This window comes from Jaculus jaculus, chromosome 14 (genome assembly GCF_020740685.1).
Source record: "Jaculus jaculus isolate mJacJac1 chromosome 14, mJacJac1.mat.Y.cur, whole genome shotgun sequence".
Lineage (NCBI taxonomy): Eukaryota > Metazoa > Chordata > Mammalia > Rodentia > Dipodidae > Jaculus > Jaculus jaculus.
Window position 1 is genome coordinate 5496375 of NC_059115.1, and position 23449 is coordinate 5519823.

General features: G+C 53.8%; 2 protein-coding genes across 2 annotated transcripts in view; one reads left to right on the forward strand and one right to left on the reverse strand.

Moving 5' to 3' along the window:
• The first annotated feature begins 1672 nt into the window (after nt 1–1672).
• LOC123454796 (peptidoglycan recognition protein 1-like) lies at nt 1673–9215 on the forward strand. Its single transcript, XM_045134205.1, has 4 exons — nt 1673–1693; nt 3378–3760; nt 6890–7011; nt 8487–9215. The coding sequence occupies exons 1-4, from the start codon at nt 1673–1675 to the stop codon at nt 8663–8665; spliced, it is 705 nt and encodes a 234-aa protein (XP_044990140.1). The 3' UTR covers nt 8666–9215.
• The window catches only part of LOC123454700 (centrosomal protein CCDC61-like), a 251413-nt gene continuing 237147 nt past the window's right edge, over nt 9184–23449 (reverse strand). Inside the window, 9 exon segments of the mRNA XM_045133559.1 lie at nt 9184–9408; nt 9507–9579; nt 9874–9931; nt 10085–10163; nt 10234–10376; nt 10655–10730; nt 10821–10990; nt 11359–11441; nt 11537–11747. Coding sequence (XP_044989494.1) covers nt 9311–9408; nt 9507–9579; nt 9874–9931; nt 10085–10163; nt 10234–10376; nt 10655–10730; nt 10821–10990; nt 11359–11441; nt 11537–11747 — 991 coding nt within the window. The 3' untranslated portion in view covers nt 9184–9310.

Sequence of the window (23449 nt, forward strand, 5' to 3'; positions counted from 1 at the left end):
AACAAAGTATTTGAAAGACACAGTCCAGTCTACTTAAAGGGAAAGCACCCAAAGACAGTGTGAACTCACCTCCAAAACTGAAAAAATTTCCCATAGTCAAGTATTCGCGAAAACTAGCACTGACTGCTACGTGTGAGCGTCTGGTGAATCACCAAGTCTCCCACTGGCCCAAACAGCACTGAGGGGAGTAGATATCTCAGATATGTCATAGAGCTTTCAGGGACCTCACAATGCACATTGTGACATCAGCCAGCTGCTACTAGACTAGTGTGCTTATTGTCTGGTTTATTTATTAGAGAAACAGGCAGGTAGACAGAGAGAAAACGGGCATGCCAGGGCCTCTAGCCAATGGACGGCTAGTGTAGCTGGCTTACCCAGGTACTGGGGGATCGAACCTCGGTCCTCTGGCTCTGCCAGCAAGTGCCTTAACCACTAAGCCTTCTCTACAGCTCCCACAAGTGTGCTTACTTTAAATCAGCCCATGATTACACTTAATAGATTATGAATATGTGTACAGTATACTCTTTCCCTAAGAATATAATTGTCAAAGTATATATTTTTCTCACGTTTAAAGTTTTAGAAGCTATTTGTCTCTAAATGCTTGACTACACTGAAGAATGGCCCTGTTCACTCAGCATTTAAGTGACAGACTATTTACTAAGGAAGAGTAAGAAAACAATGTTCTCTTCTAAGCACATTCTTGGGAGGGGAAAGCTCTCTTGGGGAGTCCCTTTATCCCCACTGTGACTCCAGGGAGCCTGGTGGACTTAGGGCTCCAGGCGCAACCCAGCCGGTGTGGGCTGAGCAAGGCACTGAACATGGGCCCGGCTGGCTCCTTGACTCCCGGACTGCCCAGGCCTCCTGAGTGGCCATTGACCTGCCCAGTGGCCCCAGCTCCTGGGCCGCTGCCTGCTGCTGCCTGAGACCAGCTGCTCTGGCTGGTCAGCGGTCCCGATGCCAAGGGGCTCAGCTCGCTGCACCTCCGGGCTGAGGGCCGCCAGGAGTCTGACATGAGGGGAGGAGTTCAAACTTGATCCGCTCTCAGGGGTGCGCAGGCCTCAGCAGTGACCCCCTTCCTCCTGTCCCCGCTGCCCTGGGTCTTCAGAGCTCTGAGCTTGCCACGCTCTCCTGTGCACAGGTCATGTGACATCAGGTTTCCAGAGGACACACACTGGGCGGTGGGGTGGCCCTGGTCTCAGCAAGCAGAGGACACCCGTGGAGTTCTGGCTTCTGGTGGCCCTGAGAACCCGACAGCCAGTGGCAGGGACTTGCAGCTGAGAGAGAAAGAAGAACAATTATGTCAATACCTGGGCTGGAGAGATGGCTCAAAGTAAGGTGCTTGCCTGCAGAGCCTAACAACTCAGGTTCGATTCCAGTACCAGCATAAAGCCAGATGCACAGGGTGGCACAACTATCTGGAGTTCCTTTGTAGCAGGTGGAGGCCCGGGCATGCCCATCCATCTTCAGTCATTCTTTCTTTGCAAATAATAAACATTATTATTTATATATAAATAATATATAACATAAAATAATAAATATACATAATAAATAAAAATTAATAATAATAAACCTGCTAAAGTGTCAGAACTTTTCCTCATTCAAGTGGTTGAACGTCCAGGTTGAGACAATTCCCACAGCCAGAGGCAAGGACACCAGGCTGGTACCCCCAGCAATGGCGCCTCTGGTGTATACGGTCAGTGGGCACCAAACGGTCCCACGGAGGGAGGAGCGGAAGCCCAGCTCTCTTGCACGCTGTGGTGACAGCTGCGGCAACCACTGGGCAGGTCAGTGGCCCACTCAGGAGTCCCAGGCAGCGCAGGAGCCTGTGTGCGCAGCGCTCAGCCCTCACTCCAGCCCAGCACAGACAGACCTCCAGCCTCAGGCTGTCCCCCAGGGTGCCCGGCTGAGCCACCACACCCAGAACCTGACTCAGTTTTGAAGGAGTAATTAATCAAAGTGTAAGCTACACCCCCAAACCCTCCTCCACCTTCCTAGAACTCATTATGTATCCCAGGATGGCCCTTGAGCTCCTTGCTTCTCCCGCCTCCACCTCCTAAGTGGCAGGTTTACAGGCCTACATCACGCTGTCTGGCTGCGTTTTAAGAATTAGGCTGCGACATCTTTGCAGCTGTGCAATATATTCTGCCTTCCTTGCTGACAAAGTGCCCTTTCCTGTCTTTTTTTTTTTTTTCCTTTTCAAGGTAGGGTCTCACTCTAGACCAGGCTGACCTGGAATTCACTATGTATTCTCAGGGTGGCCTTGAACTCACAGCAATTCTCCTACCTCTGTCTCTCAAGTGCTGGGATTACAGATGTGTGCCACCATGCCCAGTGTCTTTTTCTTTTTCAAAGGCAGTGACTTTGTCTGTTTTTATTTATCTTATATGAGGTGCCTACCTACAGTGAATTAGTACCAAATAAGTCCGCAGTATGTTCTGAGGGGATATGTTACAATTTTACATCTGAATTAAATGCTACAGCAATGCCAAGACTTCCTTCCCGAGTGTGTCAGCTGCAGTCACCTAGACACGCATCATCACTAGCATTCAAGAAAGTGAACATGGAGGTAACCGTGCTTCCACAAGCAAGCTGAAATACTGGTGTTTTGAAATGGTAAGAGACATCCTTAGCTATCAGTAAATTAGTTAAATCTGCCCGTAAGATTAATGGGTAAACATACAATGAAACGGTTGTTGAACTCATAAATGTTCATTTGCAGGTACAAAAAAACTATCAAGACTGTCCTGTTAAAAGTTTTGTAGGTGGGCGTGGTGGCACACGCCTTTAATCTCAGGGCTTAGGAGGCAGAGCTAGGAGGATCGCTGTGAGTTTGAGGCCAGCCTGAGATTACAGAGTGAATTCCAGGTGAACCCGGGCTAAAGTAAGACCCTACCTCAAAAAAAAAAAAAAAAAAAAAAAAAAGGTTTGTAAACACGGGCTGGAGAGATGGCTTAGAAGTTAAGATGTTTGCCTGCAAAACCAAGGGATCAAGGTTCGATGTTCCAGGACCCACGTTAGCCAGATGTACAAGGGGGCGCATGCATCTGGAGTTCGTTTGCTGTGGCTGGAGGTCTTGGCACGCCCATTCTCTCTCTGCTTCAAAATTTACACGTGCGTGTGTGTGTGTGTGTGTGTGTGTTTATGTATATATATTCCCCCATAAAGGACTCTTCCTGAGACTAAGGGAAGGAGGATATGTGCTAAGACCGGGGCCTCTCCCTCCTGTGCAACTTCCTGGAAGATGACACCGTGTCCCACTGAGAGGAGAGAAAGGTTGGCAAGAATCGGGCGTGCCCCTTTCCTGACCTCGGCTCCCCGCCTAACCCAAGCTCCAACCACAACCCGCACCACGCCCTGTTCCCGCCTTTGCCCTGCAGAGGAGGCAGCAGGAAGCCGGGCCCGGGGCTGAAGCAAACCCGAGGGCCCCTCCGTCCCTCCGGTCCCCGCAGAGAAAAGTCCCCAGGCCCGGGGTGGGGCGCGGCGCACCCCCACCCGGCATGTCCACCTCCTTGGCCGTGGCGGCCGGCGCGCTTCTGGCCCTGCTCGGGCTGGGCGCGTGCTGCAGCCCCGTCGTGGCCCGCAGCGCGTGGCAGGCGCGGGCGCCCGGGTGCTCGCAGCGCCTCCAGCACCCGCTCCGCTACGTGGTGGTCTCGCACACGGCGGGCAGCCCCTGCCACAGCCCGGCCTCCTGCCAGCAGCAGGCCCGCATCGTGCAGCACTACCACCAGCAGACGCTGGGCTGGTGCGACGTGGGCTACAAGTGAGTGGGGGGGGGGGCGGGGCGGGGGGCGGCTCGTTTTCTTGGGGGGGGGAAATGAAGGTATTCTTTTTTATTATTTATTTGACAGAGAGAAAGAGGGAAAAAGAGAATGGGCGTGCCAGGGCTCCAGCCACTGCAAACGAATGCATGCGCCCCCTTGTGCATCTGGCTTACGTGGGAATCGAACCTAGGTCCATTGCCCTTGCAGACAAACGCCTTAACTGCTAAGCCATCCCTCCAGTCCCCTGCGGCTCGTCCTAACTCTCCTGGTGGGGTGGGGAACATCCTCCACCTCCTTAGATTGGGTCTTTTCTTAGGGTAACAGGCTTTAGGGGGTTGCCTTGTCAGGAGGATGGAGCCAGACTTGACTGAGCCCACCTCCAGGTCCCCATGTCACCATCTTGAGCAACGGGTGCACTGCTGCCCGAGACAGCATGGACGGGTCCTGTCCACTCCTCCTCGGCACAGGGCGATGGGATTATAACCGCCCCCCACACACACACACCGTTCAGATCTATGATACTGCCTAGCATGGCATAGGAACCCCCCCCCAAAAATGCATGGGTCATTGCCATTGCCACCAGGCACCTACTAGGTGCCAGGACTGGGGACACTGCTGGAAACTGCCACTCCAGCCCTATGTGCTCAAAGACCAGCAGCAAGCAGCGGCAGAGGCAGATATGGAGGGGAGTTTAGATGGATGACGGAGGCAGGATGGAGTCATGCATACTGGCTCACCTGTGTAACCCCAACAGAGGTTACAGGCTGAGGCCAGGCTGAGCTTAGAGCAAAACCCTGTCTTAAATGGCTGGAGAGATGGCTTAGTGGTTAAGGCCTGCAAAGCCTAAGGAGCCAGGTTCAATTCTCCATGTCCCACATAAACCAGATGCACATAGTGGCACATGCGTCTGGAGTTCGCTTGCAGTGGCTGGAGACCCTGGCATACCCATCCTCTCCTTTCCCCCCTCCTCTTTCTGGTAAGTAAATCTTTAAAAATCAAAATCTTTAAAAAACAAAACAAAACAAAAAACGTCTTGCCAGGCGTTGTGGTGTACGCCTTTAATTCCAGCACTTGGGAAGCAGAGGTAGGAGGATTGCCGTGAGTTCGAGGCCACCCTGAGACTCCATAGTGAATTCCAGGTCAGCCTGGGCTGGAGTAAGACCCTACCCGGAAAAACAAAAACAAAAAAAACAGCAACAACAACAACAACAAAAAACCCCAAAACCAAAAAAACCAAAACCAAAAAAACCCTGTCTTAACAGGAGCGGGGTTGGGGGTGGGGTTGCAGGTGATTGAGGGTAACCCTCAGAAGTCAGGCCCTTAAGGTGAGGGAAGGCCTCCCAGAGGCTGTGACTTTGAGGTGACTCTGGGGGGGGGGGGGAACTGCAGTAGGAGACCCCACAGGACGAATGCTAGGAGCAAGTCTGACAGGTGGAGGCCGCTGGACAGAACTGGGGCAGCAGTGTGAATGACCGCAGGGCCAGCCGGGAGTACCTCGTGGTAAGATGGGACCCACAGAAGGTTCTAGGCTGTGAGGGCACAGGCTGGCTCGGGTTCTTGGGAGACTCACCCTCTGGCTGCAGTGAACTAACCACAGGGAATGAGGGCAGGACAGGTCCCTTGTTCAGAGTCACAGAGTCCCTCACACGGGCCTCTGTTCAAAGACAGTGGGGACATAGGAGCTCTGTGTGTTCTCCGGGCCAAGGTAAGCAACCTGCACAATTTACTGGAAATGGAGGCCCTAGGCCTCGCCAGTCTGTACTGTCAATCCCCACTGACAGAAACCTCAAGGATGTCCCTGGCCCTTCCTGCTCAAGATCTTATTACTCAAAGGCTCCAACTTCAAGGTCAGATGCAAGGGGTCAGGAGCTCCAGTCCTAAGCAGTACTACCAGAGCCCAGGCCCACAGCGTCTGCTCTAAATGGCCTTAGGAAGTAGCAGACCTGTTTGCTCTCATACTGTGGGGTTCAGGGTCAAATATTCTGGGTGTGCCCTTCTTATTTTTGCTCCAAGCCTCAGTTTCCTTGCCTGTCCTTTGAGCTGTTGACTGTCCCCACCTGCCCAGGGTGGCCAAGGTTTAGATGCCTGCAAGGTGAAAAACACAGGAAGCCCCTCCCCCCCTGCCCTGGGCCAGCTGCCAGGAATGTGGCAGGAAAGTCACCTGCTTGATGCTTCTTCCCCAAACAACTGCCAGGCCTCAAGGCGGGCAGTGAGCTGGCTTAAGAAGTTCCAGGATTCTTGGGCTGGAGAGATGGCTTAGCAGTTAAGTGCTTGCCTGTGAAGCCTAAGGACCCCGGTTCGAGGCTCAGTTCCCCAGGTCCCACGTTAGCCAGATGCACAAGGGGGCGCACGCGTCTGGAGTTCGTTTGCAGTGGCTGGAAGCCCTGGCGCGCCCATTCTCTCTCTCTCTCCCTCTGTCTTTCTCTCTATGTCTGTCGCTCTCAAATAAATAAATAAATAATGAACAACAACAAAAAAAGAAGTTCCAGGATTCTGTGTGTCATGGGGGGGGCAGGGGGTGAGATCCCCACCCCACCCCACCCCACCCCAGTGTAACTCCAAGGTGCCCAGGGAGATGCATTCAGTCAAAAACCTGTTGGAGTGAAGTGGATGGAAGGAACTCACTCACATCCTCGAGTCCTGGATCCTGAGAGGCCTCCATGGGCCAGAGGCAGAGGAGCAAGGGCGGACTTCTGAGGGCCAGGGAGGGGGCTCTGGGGACTGGACTGTCTGCATCTCAGCACTGGGGAGGACGACTGTTTGTGGGAGCACATGAGAGAGAGGGAGAGAGGAAGGGAGGGAGGGAGACAGAAGGGAACCAGGGGTGGGACTGCTGTGCAACCTTGGGGACTGACTCCACCCCCTCTGATTTTGTGTAAGACAGGGGTGGCAGTGGCTCTCCTGCTGCCAGAAAAAGGAGAAAAAGGTAGGCACAGAGGTGTGCTAGGAACGTGCCAGGGACAGTAAATGGCCACCATCAAGTTATGAATTGTGGGGAATGAAGGAAGAAGAGATGTGGGGGAAACTCTACCTGCAATGGCAGGAAAGGAGCACTGGTGAGTTTTGGGGGAAGGGGTCCTCACTGGGAAGACCACCTGTTCTCATCAAACCCTGCCCCCTCCAAACAGCTTCCTGATTGGAGAGGACGGGAATGTGTATGAAGGTCGTGGCTGGAACATCAAGGGTGCCCACACAGGTCCCACCTGGAACCCCATATCTATTGGCATCACCTTCATGGGCAACTACATGGGTGAGTGCTGAATGTCCAGGAGCTGATGGGAGGGAAGCAGTGTTCGATCTCCAGTTGATCTATAGTATATCTGCTGGGTGTGGTGGCGCATGCCTTTAATCCCAGTACTCTTGGAAGGCTAAAACAGGACGATCACCAAGAGTTCGAGGCCAGGTTGGGCTACAAAGTGAGGACGGCCTGAGCTAGAGTTGAGACCCTGCTTAAAAGGAAAAAAAAATAAAAAAAAGACGTGGGAGGCACAGGCAGGAGGATCGTCCTGAGTTCAAGGCCAGCCTGGAACTACAGAGTAAATCCCACAGCAGCCTGTGCTAGAGTAAGAGCCCAACTCGAAAACAAAACAAACAAAAAACCCGGGCACGGTGACACACGCCTTTAATCCCAGCACTGGGGAGGCAGAGGTAGGAGGATCACCATGAGTTCAAGGCCACCCTGAGATTACATAGTGAATTCCAGGTCAGCTAGAGCAAGACCCCACCTCAAAATAGAAAAAAAAAAAAAAAAAAAGCAAGCCAGAGTCTTTGTTTTTAAGGCACTTGCCTGAGAAGCCTAAGGACCCATGTTTGACCCCACATAAGCCAAACGCATGGTCTTACATGCCCACATGCCCACTAGGAGCATCTGGAGTTCAACTGTAGTGGCTGAGGCCCTGGCAGGCCACGCCCCCCCCCATCTCTCACGCACTCTAAAATAACAAAAAATCTGTTTTAAAAGTCAGGTATGGTGTAATTCCAGCACTCCAGAGGCAAAGGTAGGTGGATTGCCGTGAGTTTGAGACCACCATGAGACTACATAGTGAATTCCAGGTCAGCCTACGCTGGAGTGAGACCCTACCACAAAAAAAAAAAAAAAAAAAAAAAAAGCCCAGCTTGGTGACACACGCCTTTAATTCCTGCACTTTGGAGGCAGAGGTTGGAGGATTGCTGTGAATTTGAGGCTGGCCTGAACTACATAGTGAATTGCAGATCAGCCTGGGCTAGATTGAAACTCTACCTTGAAAAAAGAAAACCAAAATAACAAACAAAAGAAAGGCAGGATGGTGCCAGCTGTAATCTCAGCACTCAGCAGGTGGAGGCAAGAGAACCCTGAGTTCAAACCCAGGCTGGACCACATAGTGAGTTCAAGGCCAACTTCAGCTCCATAGTGAGCACCTGTCTCAAAAAGTGCTCTTTGACACACAGGAAGCGCCATCTAGATGTCACCTCATTAATGGAGGTAGGAGGGCCAGGGCCAGGGCCAGGCAATTCAGACAACCAGCTCTGGCTGAAGGCTTCCCCTTGCCGGGCGCCCTTCCAGCTTCACCTCCCACACGGCCTACGGAATCAGGAACCCTGACTTTCTCACCACAAATGTCCAGGGAACTGGGACACAGGATGGTTAAGACCTGCTAGAAGCTCTGTTTACCCGCCACCCTACCTCACTAGCTGTGCCCTCTGGGGAGGCCCCAGTCTAACTTCTGTGTGTGCCCCCTCCCACAGAGAGGGTGCCTCCAAAACGCGCCCTCCAGGCTGCCTTGAACCTGCTGGACTGTGGCGTGGCTCGGGGGTTCCTGAGACCCAAGTATGAGGTGAAGGGACACCGCGACGTGCAGCAGACGCTCTCCCCAGGAGACCAGCTCTACGAAGCCATTCAGAGTTGGCCGCACTACCGCGAGTGAGGCTCGGCAACGCCGCGATCTGGCTCCAGAAATGGTTCCCGCCTCCGCCTCCGCCCCAACCGTCCTCCCTCCTGCTACCCGGTCCTCCAATAAAGATGCAGCCCTAACTACTGCCCACCCTTAGCTCCCCTCCCCCACAGGACCCCAGCGCCCACTCCTCCTGGCCTCCATCCTTGCTGCTGGGAATAACCCAGAGGCCCTGACCCTGAACCAAGACCCCAGAGGTCCCAGCTCAGGGGCAACATCACAGCTCAGAACCCAGAGGTCTCAGGTCAGAGCCCCGGAATCAGCACCACGCTGGCCGGATGTCACCCACAGTAGCTCAGGGGTCCTCCCGGGCAATGGGCCATGCTGCGAGACATGCATTCCGTACCCCACAGCTCCCTCAGTGCCCCTCCCCCTCCCACTGGCATGTGGGAGTTTTCCCAGGACCACCTCAGCCAGAAATGCCACCGGTCCTAATTATGTCCCATCTCGTTTCTCCCCTTCACCCCCACTCTTCAGTCATAAGCTGAGGGTCCCAAGAATAAACATGTTTATTTACAAAATGCATACACCTGAGGGACCTCAGGAGCCCGAGGAGCTGGGCATGGGTGGGGACCTGCCCCCACCACACCCACAAGTGGAGGTGCCACCTCTCCGAGGTCACGACTGCGTGTCCAGCCGGTTCATGTACTCCTGCAAGGCCTTCAGGCGGGCGTCTATGTCGGCCATGTCGGCGCCCCGGTAGTCGGAGCTGCACTCTGGGAGCCAGGGGGAGGCGAGGGGGGGCGGTGAGGAGGCAGAAGCGGAAGGAGCCCCCAGCCAATTCGCTATCAACCGGGGAGGACCCCAAACTCACCTTTCATAGGGACCCAGCCTCCAGAACTGGCCAGGCGCCTCTGATGACTGGGGCGTTCCTGGGGAGTGGATTTCTGGGGGGTTAAAAGAGGGGTGCTGGAGTGAAGAGCCCTGGCAGGTCAGAGTGAATGGGCTGCTCGCCCCTGCGGTAGGACGGGCGGGGTGGGGGCCGGTTCTGAAGAGCTGGTAATTCGAGGGGTCAGCCTTCAACCGCAAACTGCCCCCCCCGCCCGCGTTCCTGCCTGGGCACAGACCTGTGGCCTGGGACGCCCGCCTCCCTCCCGGAGTCACTGCAGACTCGAACCTGCCCCCCGGACAGAATCGCCGCCCAGCTGGCCGTGGCTCCTCCAGGCGTGGGAGACACTCACCGGGCTGGACCCGCTCCAGGGCGAGGGGCTGGGCGGCTTCCCGCGGCCACGGCGGGGGCTGCGGAGAGAGCACAGGAGGGGTCTTTGTGCCTCCCACTGGCCTGGCTCGGGTAGAGACCCTCGGCCTCTGTCCTCTAGTCGCCCCTCCAAGGGGCGGTTCCGGTCTCCACGGCACCCTTCCGAGACGGCCCTTCCCGCGGTCCACGTTTACCCTCTGGACAGCGACTCGGAGAAGTCCTCGAACTCGCTGCAGGAGCTGGCCGACGAGCAGCGGCTGCGGAAGCTGTCCACTGGGGGAGACGGCGAGTGAGCGCCGCCGCCCGCCGCCCGCCCCCCGCGCCGCCCGCCCGCCCCGCTTACCCGAGGAGCTGCGGTGCCGGGAGCCGCTCGCGGCGTCCCCTCGGCCGGTCACAGCGGCTGGAGGCCGGGTCTGCCGAGACCAGGAGACGGAAGGGCCGTCCCCGCTTCCTCCACTGCCCAACCGGTGGCGCTGCTGCTGCTGCCTGGGAAACGGAGGAGCCCGCCCCGTGGTGACCTGGTGAGCCACCGGGGGTCACTGGGGACACAGCCCACGGGGATGGAGAGACCAGCACAGCAGGTGAGGGGCGGGGGCGGGAGGAGGGCCAGGGATGGGCGGGAGGATGGGGGGGCAGAGATGGGCAGAGGGAGGAACAAGGCCTGAAGGGAAGAAACCAGATTGGGGTCAAGTGACAGGGAGACAGGCTGGCACGGAGAGGGACCAGGTACCCAGCAGGGGTGAGGGCAGGGGAGAGGCACTGACTTCACCCTGATCTCTCTCTGCTTCTTCTCCTTGGCTTTCACAAAGGCTGTAGGATCGAAACGGGGTGCGCGGCCACCTAGGACAGTGTGGGGAGGAGGCTGGGGTCACCACCCGGCCTCCCAGGCGAGCTTGTTCCGCATCCAAGGCAGGGCAGAAGGGCACAGACCTGAGGGCGAGGGTGACGGACGGGCGGGTCGGCCTCGGCCCCGGACCCCACGGCCGCTCTCCCGCGACGAGGATCGGGTGGCACCGCGGCCACGAGACGTGGAGCGCTCGCGGGACGACGAAGCCCGGTCTTCCCGGGCCGGGGCCGGGCCCATTGGCAGCGCCCGTCTCCTGTGGGCACAGGACCCGCTGTTAGTTTCCTACTGGCCAGGAAAACCCCAGTGTTGGTGCCAACTGCGCTGCTCTGAACCCTCAAGCCCACCCCCAACTCCCACATATTCCCTTCCCAATGCGCCGCCGCTCCCCGAGTCCAGCTCCCCACTCCAAACCCCGTTCGTCACGCCCTGCCCACTGACACCTGCGCCGGACACAGCTCCGCGAGAGCCCTTCCCAATGTCCCTCCACCCAGGCCAGGCAAGGCCGGCGGACAGCAGCCCGCAGACCCCCCTTTCCCCGGCTGCGCCCCAGGCCAGACCCCGAGCCCCGCCCAGCTCCCTGCCCGGCCCGCTGCAGACGCCCCTCCGGCCCAGCGGCCTCACCCCCGCTTGCACAGCGCCAGCTCGCCGCTCAGCGTCTTCAGCCGCGCGCGTAGGCTGCGCTCCGACGCCTTCGCCTCCTCGAGCTGCGGGCAGAAGGCCGCAGGGTCCAGCCCCGCCGGGGACCCGACACCCACCCCCCGACACCACCCCCCCGCCGCCCCGCCGCCGCCCGCCTCACCTCCTTGGCCAGGCGGCGGCAGTCCTGGCCGCGGCGGGCCACCCCTCGCGAGCCCAGGCCGCGCTCCTGCCGCAGCTCCAGCTCCAAGCTCCGCACCAGCCCGCGCAGCGCCTCGGCCTCCTGGCGCGCCGCCCTGCCGGCCAGCGCCTCCTCCCGCGAGCGGCCCAGCTGCGCCTCAAGCTCGCGCTTCTCCGCCGCCAGGCGGGACACCCTGCGGGCGGAGGGGACAGCGGCTCGGTCCACCCTCCCGCTCCTCACGGGGTGGGGGAGCTTGCCCAGACCCCATACTGCCTTCACCCATCCACCGCACACTGACCACACACTCCCTACCTTCACCATCCACCGCACACTGACCACACACTCCCTACCTTCACCATCCACCGTCCACTGACCACACACTCACTACCGTCACCATCCACCGCCCACTGACCACACTCCCTACCTTCACCATCCCACCGCACACTGACCACACACTCACTACCCTCATCATCCACCGCCCACTGACCACACACTCACTACCTTCACCATCCACCGTCCACTGACCACACACTCACTACCGTCACCATCCACCGCCCACTGACCACACTCCCTACCTTCACCATCCCACCGCACACTGACCACACACTCACTACCCTCATCATCCACCGCCCACTGACCACACACTCACTACCGTCACCATCCCACCGCACACTGACCACACACTCCCTACCTTCACCATCCACCGCACACTGACCACACACTCACTACCCTCATCATCCACCGCCCACTGACCACACACTCACTACCTTCACCATCCACCGCACACTGACCACACACTCACTACCCTCACCATCCACCGCACACTGACCACACACTCCCTACCTTCACCATCCACCGCACACTGACCACACACTCCCTACCTTCACCATCCACCGCACACTGACCACACACTCCCTACCTTCACCATCCACCGCACACTGACCACACACTCCCTACCTTCACCATCCACCGCACACTGACCACACACTCCCTACCTTCACCATCCACCGTCCACTGACCACACACTCACTACCGTCACCATCCCACTGCACACTGACCACACACTCACTACCCTCATCATCCACCGCCCACTGACCACACACTCACTACCTTCACCATCCACCGCCCACTGACCACACTCACTACCTTCACCATCCACCGCCCACTGACCACACACTCACTACCTTCACCATCCCACCGCAGACTGACCACACACACACACACACACACACACACTACCTTCATCCATCCCAACGCAAAGGCTGGCCACACACACACACAACCTTCATCCATCCTACAGTGATAACATGGAAATACATACACAATACAGTACCTTCACCCATCCCACCACAAAGACATGGCCACACACACACACAGCCTTCACCCATCCCACAGCAAAGACGCGTTTTTCCAGGTAGGAGATAAGGAATGGGAACAGAGTCTCGTATCTTCTGATTCTAAAAGAGGTCATTGGTCTGAGCACCCCATGAAAGCCAGGCCTGATCCTGGTGCTCTCCTCCTCACCCACCCTTCCCAGCCAGATCTCAGGGTCTCCTTTTACTAGAAACTGCGCTCAACAAGACCCTGAAGAAAATAACATGAAGGACTGGAGAAATGGCTTAGCGGTTAAGGTGTTTGCCTGCAAAGCCAATGGATCCCAGTTCGATCCTCCAGGGCCCATGTAAACCGGATGCACAGGGGGTCCATGCATCTGGAGTTCGTCTGCAGTGGCTGGAGGCCCTGCTGTGTCCATTCTCTCTCGACCCCCCTCTTTCTCAAATAAATATGTTTTTGTTTGTTTGTTTTTGTATTTATTTATTTGAGAGTGACAGAGAGAGAAAGAGGCAGATAGATAGAGAATGGGCACACCAAGGCCTCCAGCCACTGCAAAGGGCCTCCAGACGCGAATCTGGCTATCGAGGGTCCTGGGGAATCGAGCCTCAAACCGGGGTCCTTAGGCTTGACAGGCAAGCACTTAGCTGCTAAGCCATCTCTCCAGCCTGATAAATATGTTTTAAAAAGGAAACAACATGAAGCTTTTTAAGAAGGAAACCTAAGTGTCCCTTAACAAAAGGAGGCGAATTTCTGTTGTGGTTGTGCACTCAGAGGAGACCCACGCAGTCCTGAAAGACGGTGGTGGACGCTCTGCCGTCTGCAGGACACTAGGAGACAGAGGTTTAAACGGCACAGAACAGGCTGCAGAGACGGCTTAGCGGTTAAGACGCTTGCCTGCAAAGCCCAAGGACCCAATACCCAGGTCGGGCAGATGGATAAAGTGGTGCATGCCACAGCAAATCTTACAGCTCCATATCTGGCATTTGGGGCTTGTGTTGGAATCATTTGGGTCCCAGTGGTCTGGGTAGCTCCAGCCATCTGGCTGTGCAGCCTGTAGCTTTCCTTGGCAGATATCCCATGGATCTGGAATCTCCAACATTCTGAGGTTTTCATTGGAAGGCATTTTAGTGGTTTGAATGTAAAATGTCCCCCCATGGCCTCACATTTGAATACTTGATCCCCATTTGATGGTGCTGCATGGGAAAATTGTGGAGTCTTTGGGGGACAGAGCCTTACTGGGGGCAGGCCTTGGAGTGTTACAGCCCAGCCTCACTTGCCACATTTGACTCGCACTGTCTGCTTTCCAACTACCTGTGATGTGATGGCCTGACCATTCATAATGGACTGTGTCTCCTTGAAGTGTGTGATGCCTGGCTGGCTGCCTCTGCCATGCTTGCCCCACCATGATGAGACGTCCCTTCAAAACTGACAGCAAGAAATAAACCATAAGTTGCTTCTGAAAAAAAAATAAAATAAAATAAAAATAAAAAATAAAGTGGTGCATGCATCTGGAGTTTGTCTGCAGGGGCTAGGGGCCCTGGGGCGCACATTCTCTCTCTCTCTCTCAAATAAACACTAAATGGCACAGAACAATATATTAAGGAAGTCCCTTTTGTAAAAGTAAGCAACTACAATATGTGTATGCATTAAAATACATACATACACAGGCCTTTAATCCCAGCCCTCGGGAAGAACAGGTAGGAGGATCACTGTGAGTTTGAGGCCAACCTGAGACGACATAGTGAATTCCAGGTCAGCCTGGGCTACAGCAAGATCCTATCTCGAAAAAAATAAAAATTACATATGTAATGACTGACAGGCGTGGTGGCACATGCCTTTAATTCCAGCATTTGGGAGACAAAGGTAGGAGGATCACTGAGTTCAAGGCCAGCCTGGCACTACAGAGTGAGTTCCAGGTCAACCTGAGGTAGAGTGAGCCCCTACCTCAAGAAAAATAAAAATAAATGAATGAATAAAATGAGAAGGGAGGAACACAGAGGTAAACTGAGGCGTCTCTGAACAAAACCACATTTTCTAGCTCTGAATCTGGAATCAGAAATTATAAAAATATTTTCTGTAGAGGCAGAGACTCACTGTGTTTCCTGGGCTAGTGTTTACCTCCTGCTTCCAGTGGCCCTCCTGTCTCAGCTTCCCACATAGCTGGGACTATGGGCAAGCTTGGCTAGCTAGAAGAAAACTGGCATAAAAAGAACTCACTCGATATCAGAGTTGGTACAGTGTTGGAGCACCGTGTGGTGTGACTACACAGTGTGGCAGCAAGGGGGCACTGCCTGAGGACTAAAGTGGTCTGCACAGACATCGTCACCTTTATTCCCAACTCTTATAATAATCACATTGGGGCTGTAGATATGATTTAGTGGTTAAGGCGCTTGCCTGCAAAGCCTAAGGACCCAAGTTCAACTCTCAGGTCTCGCATAAGCCAGGCGCAAGGTTGTGCACATGCCCGTAAGGTGGCACACATGTCTAGAGTTCAATTGCAAAGGCTGGAGACCCTGGTGCACCAATTCTCTCTCATAAAAAAATTAAATTGGTTATTATTTACAGTAAAACAAACTGATTATTTTGTTACTATCCCTGAAAACTACTATTTGTCACCACCAGAAAAAGATAGTTATAAAATCAAAAAGGGAGCTGTAGAGATAGCTCAGTTGTTAAGGCGCTTGCCTGTAAAGCCTAATGACCCAGGTTCGATTCCCCAGTGCCCACATAAGCGCAAGATGCACAAAGGGGTACGCCTGTGTCTGGAGTTCATTTGCAGTGGCTGGAGGCCCTGCCACACCTGTTCTGTCTGTCTGTCTCACTTCTCTCTCTCTTTGCTTGCAAATAAAGAAATACTTTTAAGAGCCAAGCATGGTGGTGCATGTCTTTAATCCTAGCAATTGAGAGGCAGAGGTAGGAGGTTTCACTGTGAGTTTGAGGCCAGCCTGAGACTATGTAGTAAATTCCAGGTCAGCCTGGGCTAGAGTGAGACCCTACCTCGAAAGACCAAAGAAAAAAAATTGTTTTTTTAAGCCCCAGGCTGGAAACATGGCTTAGTGGTTAAGGAGTTTGCCTGTGAAGCCTAAGGACCCAGGTTCAATTCACCAGTACCCATGTATGCAAGATGCACAAGGTGGCACATCCATCTGGAGTTCTTTTGCAGCAGCTAGAGGCCCTGGTGTGTCCATTCGCTCCCTTCCTCCCTCTCTCCCATGCCCCCACAAATAAATAAAAATTTTTAAAAGTCTCTAAAGATTAGGAGGAGAAAACTAATAAAAACCGGAATAAAGGCTGGAGAGATGGCTTAGCAGTTAAGGCGCTTGCCTGCAAAGCCGAAGGACCCAGGTTCTATTCTCCAGAACTCACGTGCACTGGAGGCATGAGGTGGGGTGTGCATGTGGGGTACACTTGGAGTGGCTAGAGGGCCGAGTGCACCCATTTCTCTCTCTCTCAAATAAACAAAAGTAAATAAATAGTGTTTAATGGGACCAGGGGCTGGGGAGGCAGCTCAGTGGTGAAGCGCTTGCTGTGCACTATGAGGACCAGAGTTCGGACCCCAACAGTCACGCAGAAGCCGGGCGTGGGGGAGCGCACCTGAAACCCCAGCACTGGGCAAGTAAACACAAAAGAATGACCAGACTTGTGAACTCCAGTTTCAGTGGGAGGTCCTGTCTCAGGAAACACGATGATAATAAAAGGTGGCGAACTACTGAGGAAGATGCTCAGCGCTGCCCTCTGCCCTCCACAGGTCATGTGCTCCCACATACATACAAACACGCATACACAGGCCACATATGCACAAACAATGTAACGTGGGGGCTGGAGACATGGCTTAGTGGTTAACCACTTGCCTGTGAAGCCTAAGGACCCCAGTTCAAGGCTCGATTCCCCAGAACCCATGTAAGCCACACGCACAAGGGGGCGCATGTATCTGGAGTTTGTTTGCAGTGGCCCCCTCTCTCTCTTTCTGCTGTTCTCAAATAAATAAATAAATAAAAATAAAGAGCTGGGCGTGGTGGTGCACACCTTTAATCCCAGCACTCAAGAGGCAGAGGTAAGAGGATCACTGTGAGTTCGAGGCCACCCTGAGACTACATAGTGAATCCCAGGTCAGCCTGGACTACAGTGAGACCCTACCTTGAAAAACGAAACAATAAAAATAAAAATAAAAAATGGAACATTATTTACTCATCAAATAAACCCAGAGATATGCTCTGTTCAAAGGTTGGAGTGCTGATGAAAACACGAGCTGAACATAAACAAGTCTCCTGAAAAGTAGAAGTTAACCCACACGAGAAAAGAACCTCTGTTCATCAAAAGACACTACTCAGGGCTGAAGAGATGGCTTAGCAGTTGAGCTGCTTGCCTGCAAAGTCAAAGGACCATGGTTCGATTCCCCAGGACCCATGTGAGCAAGATGCACAAGGAGGCACATGCATCTGGAGTTTGTTTGCAACAGCTGGAGGCCCTGGTGTGCATTCGTTCTCCCTCTCTCTCTTTCTCTCCCCCTCCCTTCCCTCCCTCTCTCAAATAAACAAACATATAAACAAATAAAATTTTTAAGTCATCTTGAGTGTATCTCTTTTTAAAAAAACAAAAAAAAAAAAAAAAAAAAGAAAGAAAGAAAGATCTCAGGGCTGGAGAGAGAGCTCAGTAGTAGCTTAGCGGTTAAAGCATTTGCCTGCACAGCCAAAGGATTCCAGCTCTATTCTCTAGGTCCCACATAAGCCAAATGCACAAGGGGATGTATGCATCTGGATTTCATCTGAGTGACTGGAGGTCCTGGCATGCCCATTCTCTCTCTCTCTCTCTCTCTCTGTCTCTCTCTGTCTCTCTCTCTCTCTCTCTCTCTGTCTCTCTCTGTCTCTGTCTCTCTGTCTGTCTTCCTCCCTCCCTCCCTCTTCCTCTTTCCTCATATAAATAAATATTTTTTACAAAATCTCAAAGAGGGCTGGAGAGAGAGCTCAGTAGTTAAAGGCACTTACTTGCAATCTGACTGCTGGGGTTCAATTCCTCAGTATCCATATAAAGCCAGATGTACAAAGTAATAGATGGGTCTGGAGTTTATCTGTAGTGGCTGAAGGCCCTGGCACAACCATTTCCCCCCCCCTTTAATAAATAATAATTTTGTAATCTCAAACAGACACAAGGTGGGCTGGAGAGGCTTAGCGGTTAAGCGCTTGCCTGTGAAGCCTAAGGACCCCAGTTCGAGGCTTGGTTCCCCAGGTCCACGTTAGCCAGATGCACCAGGGGGCGCACACGTCTGGAGTTTGTTTGCAGAGGCTGGAAGCCCTGGCGCGCCCATTCTCTCTCTCTCCCTCTGTCTGTCTTTCTTCTGTGTCTGTTGCTCTCAAATAAATAAATTAATTTTTAAAAAAGACGCAAGGTGTGGTGGCACACATCTTTAAACCCAGCACTTGGAAGGCAGAGGTAGGAGGATCACTGTGAGTTTAAGTCCTAGTGAGTGTGGGCTAGAGTGAGATCCTACCTCAAAAAAGAATCTCAAAGAGAACTAGGCTTGGTGGCACACACCTTCACCCCAGCACTTTACAGGCAGAGGCAGGAGGATCTATGTGGGTTCAAGGGCAACCTGGGACTACAAAGTGAATTCCAGGTCAGCCTGGATGAGAGATACTATCTCTAAAAAACATACAAAGAGCTGGGCATGGTGGCGCACGCCTTTAATCTCAGCACTCGGGAGGCAGAGGTAAGAGGATCACTTTGAGTTCAAGGCCACACCGAGACTACACAGTGACTTCCAGGTCAGCCTGGACTAGAGTGAGACCCTACATCGAAAAACAAACAAACAAACATAAAAAACAAATCTCAAAGAGATACCCCAAAATGAGATGACCCCTTTGAATGGTTGGGTTGGTATTATCTCGTACAGCCTAGCAGAGGGCTGGATACACCCAGATGCAAGCTTCTGAAGCAGTGTGTGTGGACGTGTGTGCACGCATGCATGTGTATGAGATAACCAAACTGAAAATTACCAATGTCCACTGAATACTTACGCAAAGTACAGTATATTGAGTCAGTGGAAAAAACAAGCCGGGTGTGGTGGCTCACACCATTAATCCCAGCACTTGGGAGGCAGAGGTAAGAGGACTGCTGTGAGTTCGAGGCCACCCTGAGACTACATAGTGAATTCCAGGAGACCCTGAGCTACAGTGAAACCCCACCTTGAAAACAAAAGCTACTTAAAAACACATTGGGCTGCAGAGATGGCTTAGCAGTTAAGCGCTTGCCTGTGAAACCTAAGGACCCAGGATTGAGGCTCCATACCCAAGGACTAACGTAAGCCAGATGCACAAAGTGGTGCCTGCATCTGGAGTCTGCAGTGGCTGGAGGCCCTGGCGTGCCCATTCTCCCTCCCCTCCCTCTCTCTCTCTCTCCCTCCCTCCCCCCCCCGCCCGTGTCACTCTCAAGTAATTAAAATTAAAAAAGAGGGCTGGAGAGATGGCTTAGCGGTTAAGTGCTTGCCTGTGAGGCCTAAGGACTCTGGTTCGAGGCTCGATTCCCCAGGACCCACATTAGCCAGATGCACAAGGGGGCGCACGTGTCTGGAATTCGTTTGCAGTGGCCGGAGGACCTGGCGTGCCCATTCTCTCTCTCTCTCTCTCTCTCTCTCTCTCTCTCTGTCTCTCTCAAATAAATAAATAAACAAAAAAAATTTTTTTAAAGAGAAACACATTAACAAACAGCAGTAATCAGAAGTATTTGGATACTACTTCAAACAGCAACAGAAGATACTGGTGAGATAGAGAAGTGTGAACATACTCACACAGAGTAGCAGATAAAATTACAGAACTACAATTTACTAGTGTTGGGTGTAGAGACCATTGAGAGAAGGGCTGCTCTTTATTTCCCAGTGTTGGGAAAGTAACTCAGGGCCTTTGGTATGCCAGGGAAGAGTTCTACAGCAGAGCCATGTTCCCAGCCCCTCACTATGGGTTCTAGACATGTGCTCTACCTCTGAGCCACACCCCCAGCCCCTCACTGTGGACTCTAGACAAGGGCTCTACCTCTGAGCCACGCCCCCAGCCCCTCACTGTGGACTCTAGACAAGTGCTCTACCTCTGAGCCACGCCCCCAGCCCCTCACTGTGGATCTAGACAAGTGCTCTACCTCTGAGCCACGCCCCCAGCCCCTCACTGTGGATCTAGACAAGTGCTCTACCTCTGAGCCACGCCCCCAGCCCCTCACTGTGGATCTAGACAAGTGCTCTACCTCTGAGCCACGTCCCCAGCCCCTCACTGTGGATCTAGACAAGTGCTCTACCTCTGAGCCACGTCCCCAGCCCCTCACTGTGGATCTAGACAAGTGCTCTACCTCTGAGCCACGTCCCCAGCCCCTCACTGTGGACTCTAGACAAGTGCTCTACCTCTGAGCCACGCCCCCAGCCCCTCACTGTGGACTCTAGACAAGTGCTCTACCTCTGAGCCACGCCCCCAGCCCCTCACTCTGAATTGTAGGCACATGCTCCACAGCTAGGCCGTATTACCAGTTCTTGGTCTCTTGAGAAATGGTCTGACTATGTAGCTCAAGCTGGCGTCAAATTCACAATCCTCTACCACCACCTTCCAAGTACTGGTGTTACAGGTGTGGCACAGCTGTTTCTCAGTGTTTGTACACATTAAGGACATATGTGTAAGTGTTTTTGGAAGAGATAATGATACCTAGGTTTTGGTTCCCGGGAGGGCACAAAGATGCTCAAAGAGGAGGAAAAGAGGCTGAGTTACCACTGAAGCCAGCGGACCCGCACGTGAGCATCACTGCGCACTCTCCTGTGTGCCTGGAAATTCTCCTAATAAAACGTTCCAAGCTAGGGGACCCAGCTCCCCAAGGACCTTCCCGCTAGGCCTACGACTTCTCCCCTTCCCTCCTCCCACCCCCCTCAACCCCACAGGGCTCCAGCCAGTCTGTTCTTTTGCCACTGTGGCTCTCTCCTTCCAGAATGTTCTTCCTTCCTACCAACTTGATCTCCACTCACTCCAGGAAGCCTGCCTGCCCAGATGACGTAGACTCTCCTATATGTCCTTCCTAGCCCAGGCCCCGGCCAACTTGACACCTGTCAACTTGACCGTCTGCTTTCTGACTGGATTGCCACCTCGGGGGCAGTTTTTCTCCTGTGGGCTCTCTGTATGGAGGCCGGCTGGAGGTGGTCATGGTGGTGCTTACACCCAGAGGCCGGAAGTCTAATAGCTCAAGGCCAGCTGAGCTGAGCTGTAGGATCTCTTCACTGAGGGAGCTCAAGCCAGCTCTGTAGTCCGTGGTCCCGTCCTAAAGGTAGAAGGTGCCACCTTGTGGCCCATCAGGGAAGTGCACACACCTCCTACCAGCCTGCCTCAGGGTAGATCCTGGAGACCTCACAGCAAATTAAGCTTTTCGTGCTCCGGCCCTGGCCATCCTCCACCTGGGCCCGGCAGAGCATGGCCATGGGTCCCGCATCGGTAAGCGCCCCTCCCTGGGGGGGGGGTGCAGTCCTCCCCGACTGTACCTGGCACTCAGTCTGCCTTAGCCAACAGAGCAGAAGCGTTCCCTGATCCAAAGTCTAGACTGGCCCGATTCCAGGTGTGCCCTGGGGAAAGGCCCTGAGCTTCTCTGGGCTTCTGGAACATGGGAATGACAGCAGTTTGCCCCTTGGGACAGCTGTGAGGGGGATAAAATGAAGTCACCTATGGAATATTCAGCAAGGTCCCGGTCATGCAGTTAACTGCTCAATAAACATCAATTATTGGCAAAATTGTTTTTTGTTAACTGCTGAGACTGGGATGTAACTTGGCAGAGTGCACACACAAAGCCCCGCACTTGGCCCTCAGTGCCACCTAAACCACTCACGAGGCTACACACCGGTACTCCTGCAGGAGGTGTGGGCTGCAGGACATAAGTTCAAGGTCAGCCTCAGCTACATAGCCAGTTTAAGGCCTATCCTAGAGTACATAAGACCTTAATGATAAAATTCACAGCAGGGCTGGAGAGGTGGCTCAGCTGTTAGGCACCTGCCTGCCACGCCTAAGCACTCATGCCATGCTCCAGGTCCCACGTAAGCCACACACACAAGGTCACAGGAGTGTGACAGGTGTCACATGCGCACACGCATCTGGAGTCTGATCACAGTGGCTGGAGGCCCTGGCATCTCTCCCTCTCCCCACTCACACACACACACACACACACACACTCTCTCTCTCTCTCTCTCTCTCTCTCTCTCACTCTCTCTCTCTAAAAAAAAATCCCGTCCATTCGGCTTGCTACAAAAAAAATAATAAATAAAAATAAAAAATAGGGCTGGAGAGATGGCTTAGCGGTTAAGCGCTTGCCTGTGAAGCCTAAGGACCCCAGTTCGAGGCTCGGTTCCCCAGGTCCCACGTTAGCCAGATGCACAAGGGGGCGCACGCGTCTGGAGTTCGTTTGCAGAGGCTGGAAGCCCTGGCGCGCCCATTCTCTCTCTCTCCCTCTATCTGTCTTTCTCTCTGTGTCTGTTGCTCTTAAATAAATAAATAAATAAATAAATAAATAATTTTAAAAAAAATAAAAAATATAATAGTCTGGAATAGTTGTGCACGCCTTTAATCCCAGCACACAGAAGGCACGGTTGGGAGGACTGCCATGAGTTCAAGGCCACCCTGAGACTCTGAGACTACATACTGAATTCCAGTTCAGCCTGGGCTACAGCAAGACCTTAGCTCAAAAACAAAAGAAAGTAATAGCCGAGCGTGGTAGCACATGCCTGAAATCCCAGCACTCAGGAGGCAGAGGTAGGAGAATTGCTTTAAGTTTGAAGCCACCCTGAGACCACATAGTGAATTCCAGGTCAGCCTGGGCTAGAGTGAAACTCTACCTCAAAACAACCCCCCAAAAAATAAATTCAGGCACATGCCTTTAATCCCAGCACTCGACAGGTGGAGGTAGGAAGATTACCATGAGTTCCAGACCATCCTGAGACCACATAGTGAATTCCAGGTCAGCCTGGGCTAGAGTGAGACACTACCCTAAAAAAAAACCTATATATATTTCAAACTAGTCCTCCCCAAAGACCTGGCCCCTCCAAGTGCAGTCAGGTGCGGATTCATCTTGCTCACAGCTTGCTGAACACAGAGGTGTCCATACACACGTAAGAAGCCCTCACGTTCTCCCAGGCCCAGTCCCCTTGTTCTGACCACACACTCTCTCCAGGTCTTCCCACATGCTGTTCCCTCTGCCTAGAACACTGATCCCCAAGTTCTTCACCTGACCACCTCTCAAGACCTATCAGGTCCCGGTTACAGCTCTCCTTCCTGCCTCGCCCTCACCCCAGCTCTTTCTGCTGATACCCCCACATGGTTACTGACTAGCGTCCACCCACGCTGGGCTGGGCACGCACGGGGCAGGGGACGGGTCAGTGCAAAGCGGTGTTGGCAAAAAGCAGTACAGCCCGTCTTTCCAGGTAACACGGTGATCTCTGGAGGCAGCACCCCTGCCTACCAGGCTGAGCTGGTAACCCTGCTGGGACCCCCAGCCCCACCCACTCTGGGCCCTCACTGTCCCAGCATGCAAGCACGCAGGCAGTCCGTCGCCTGC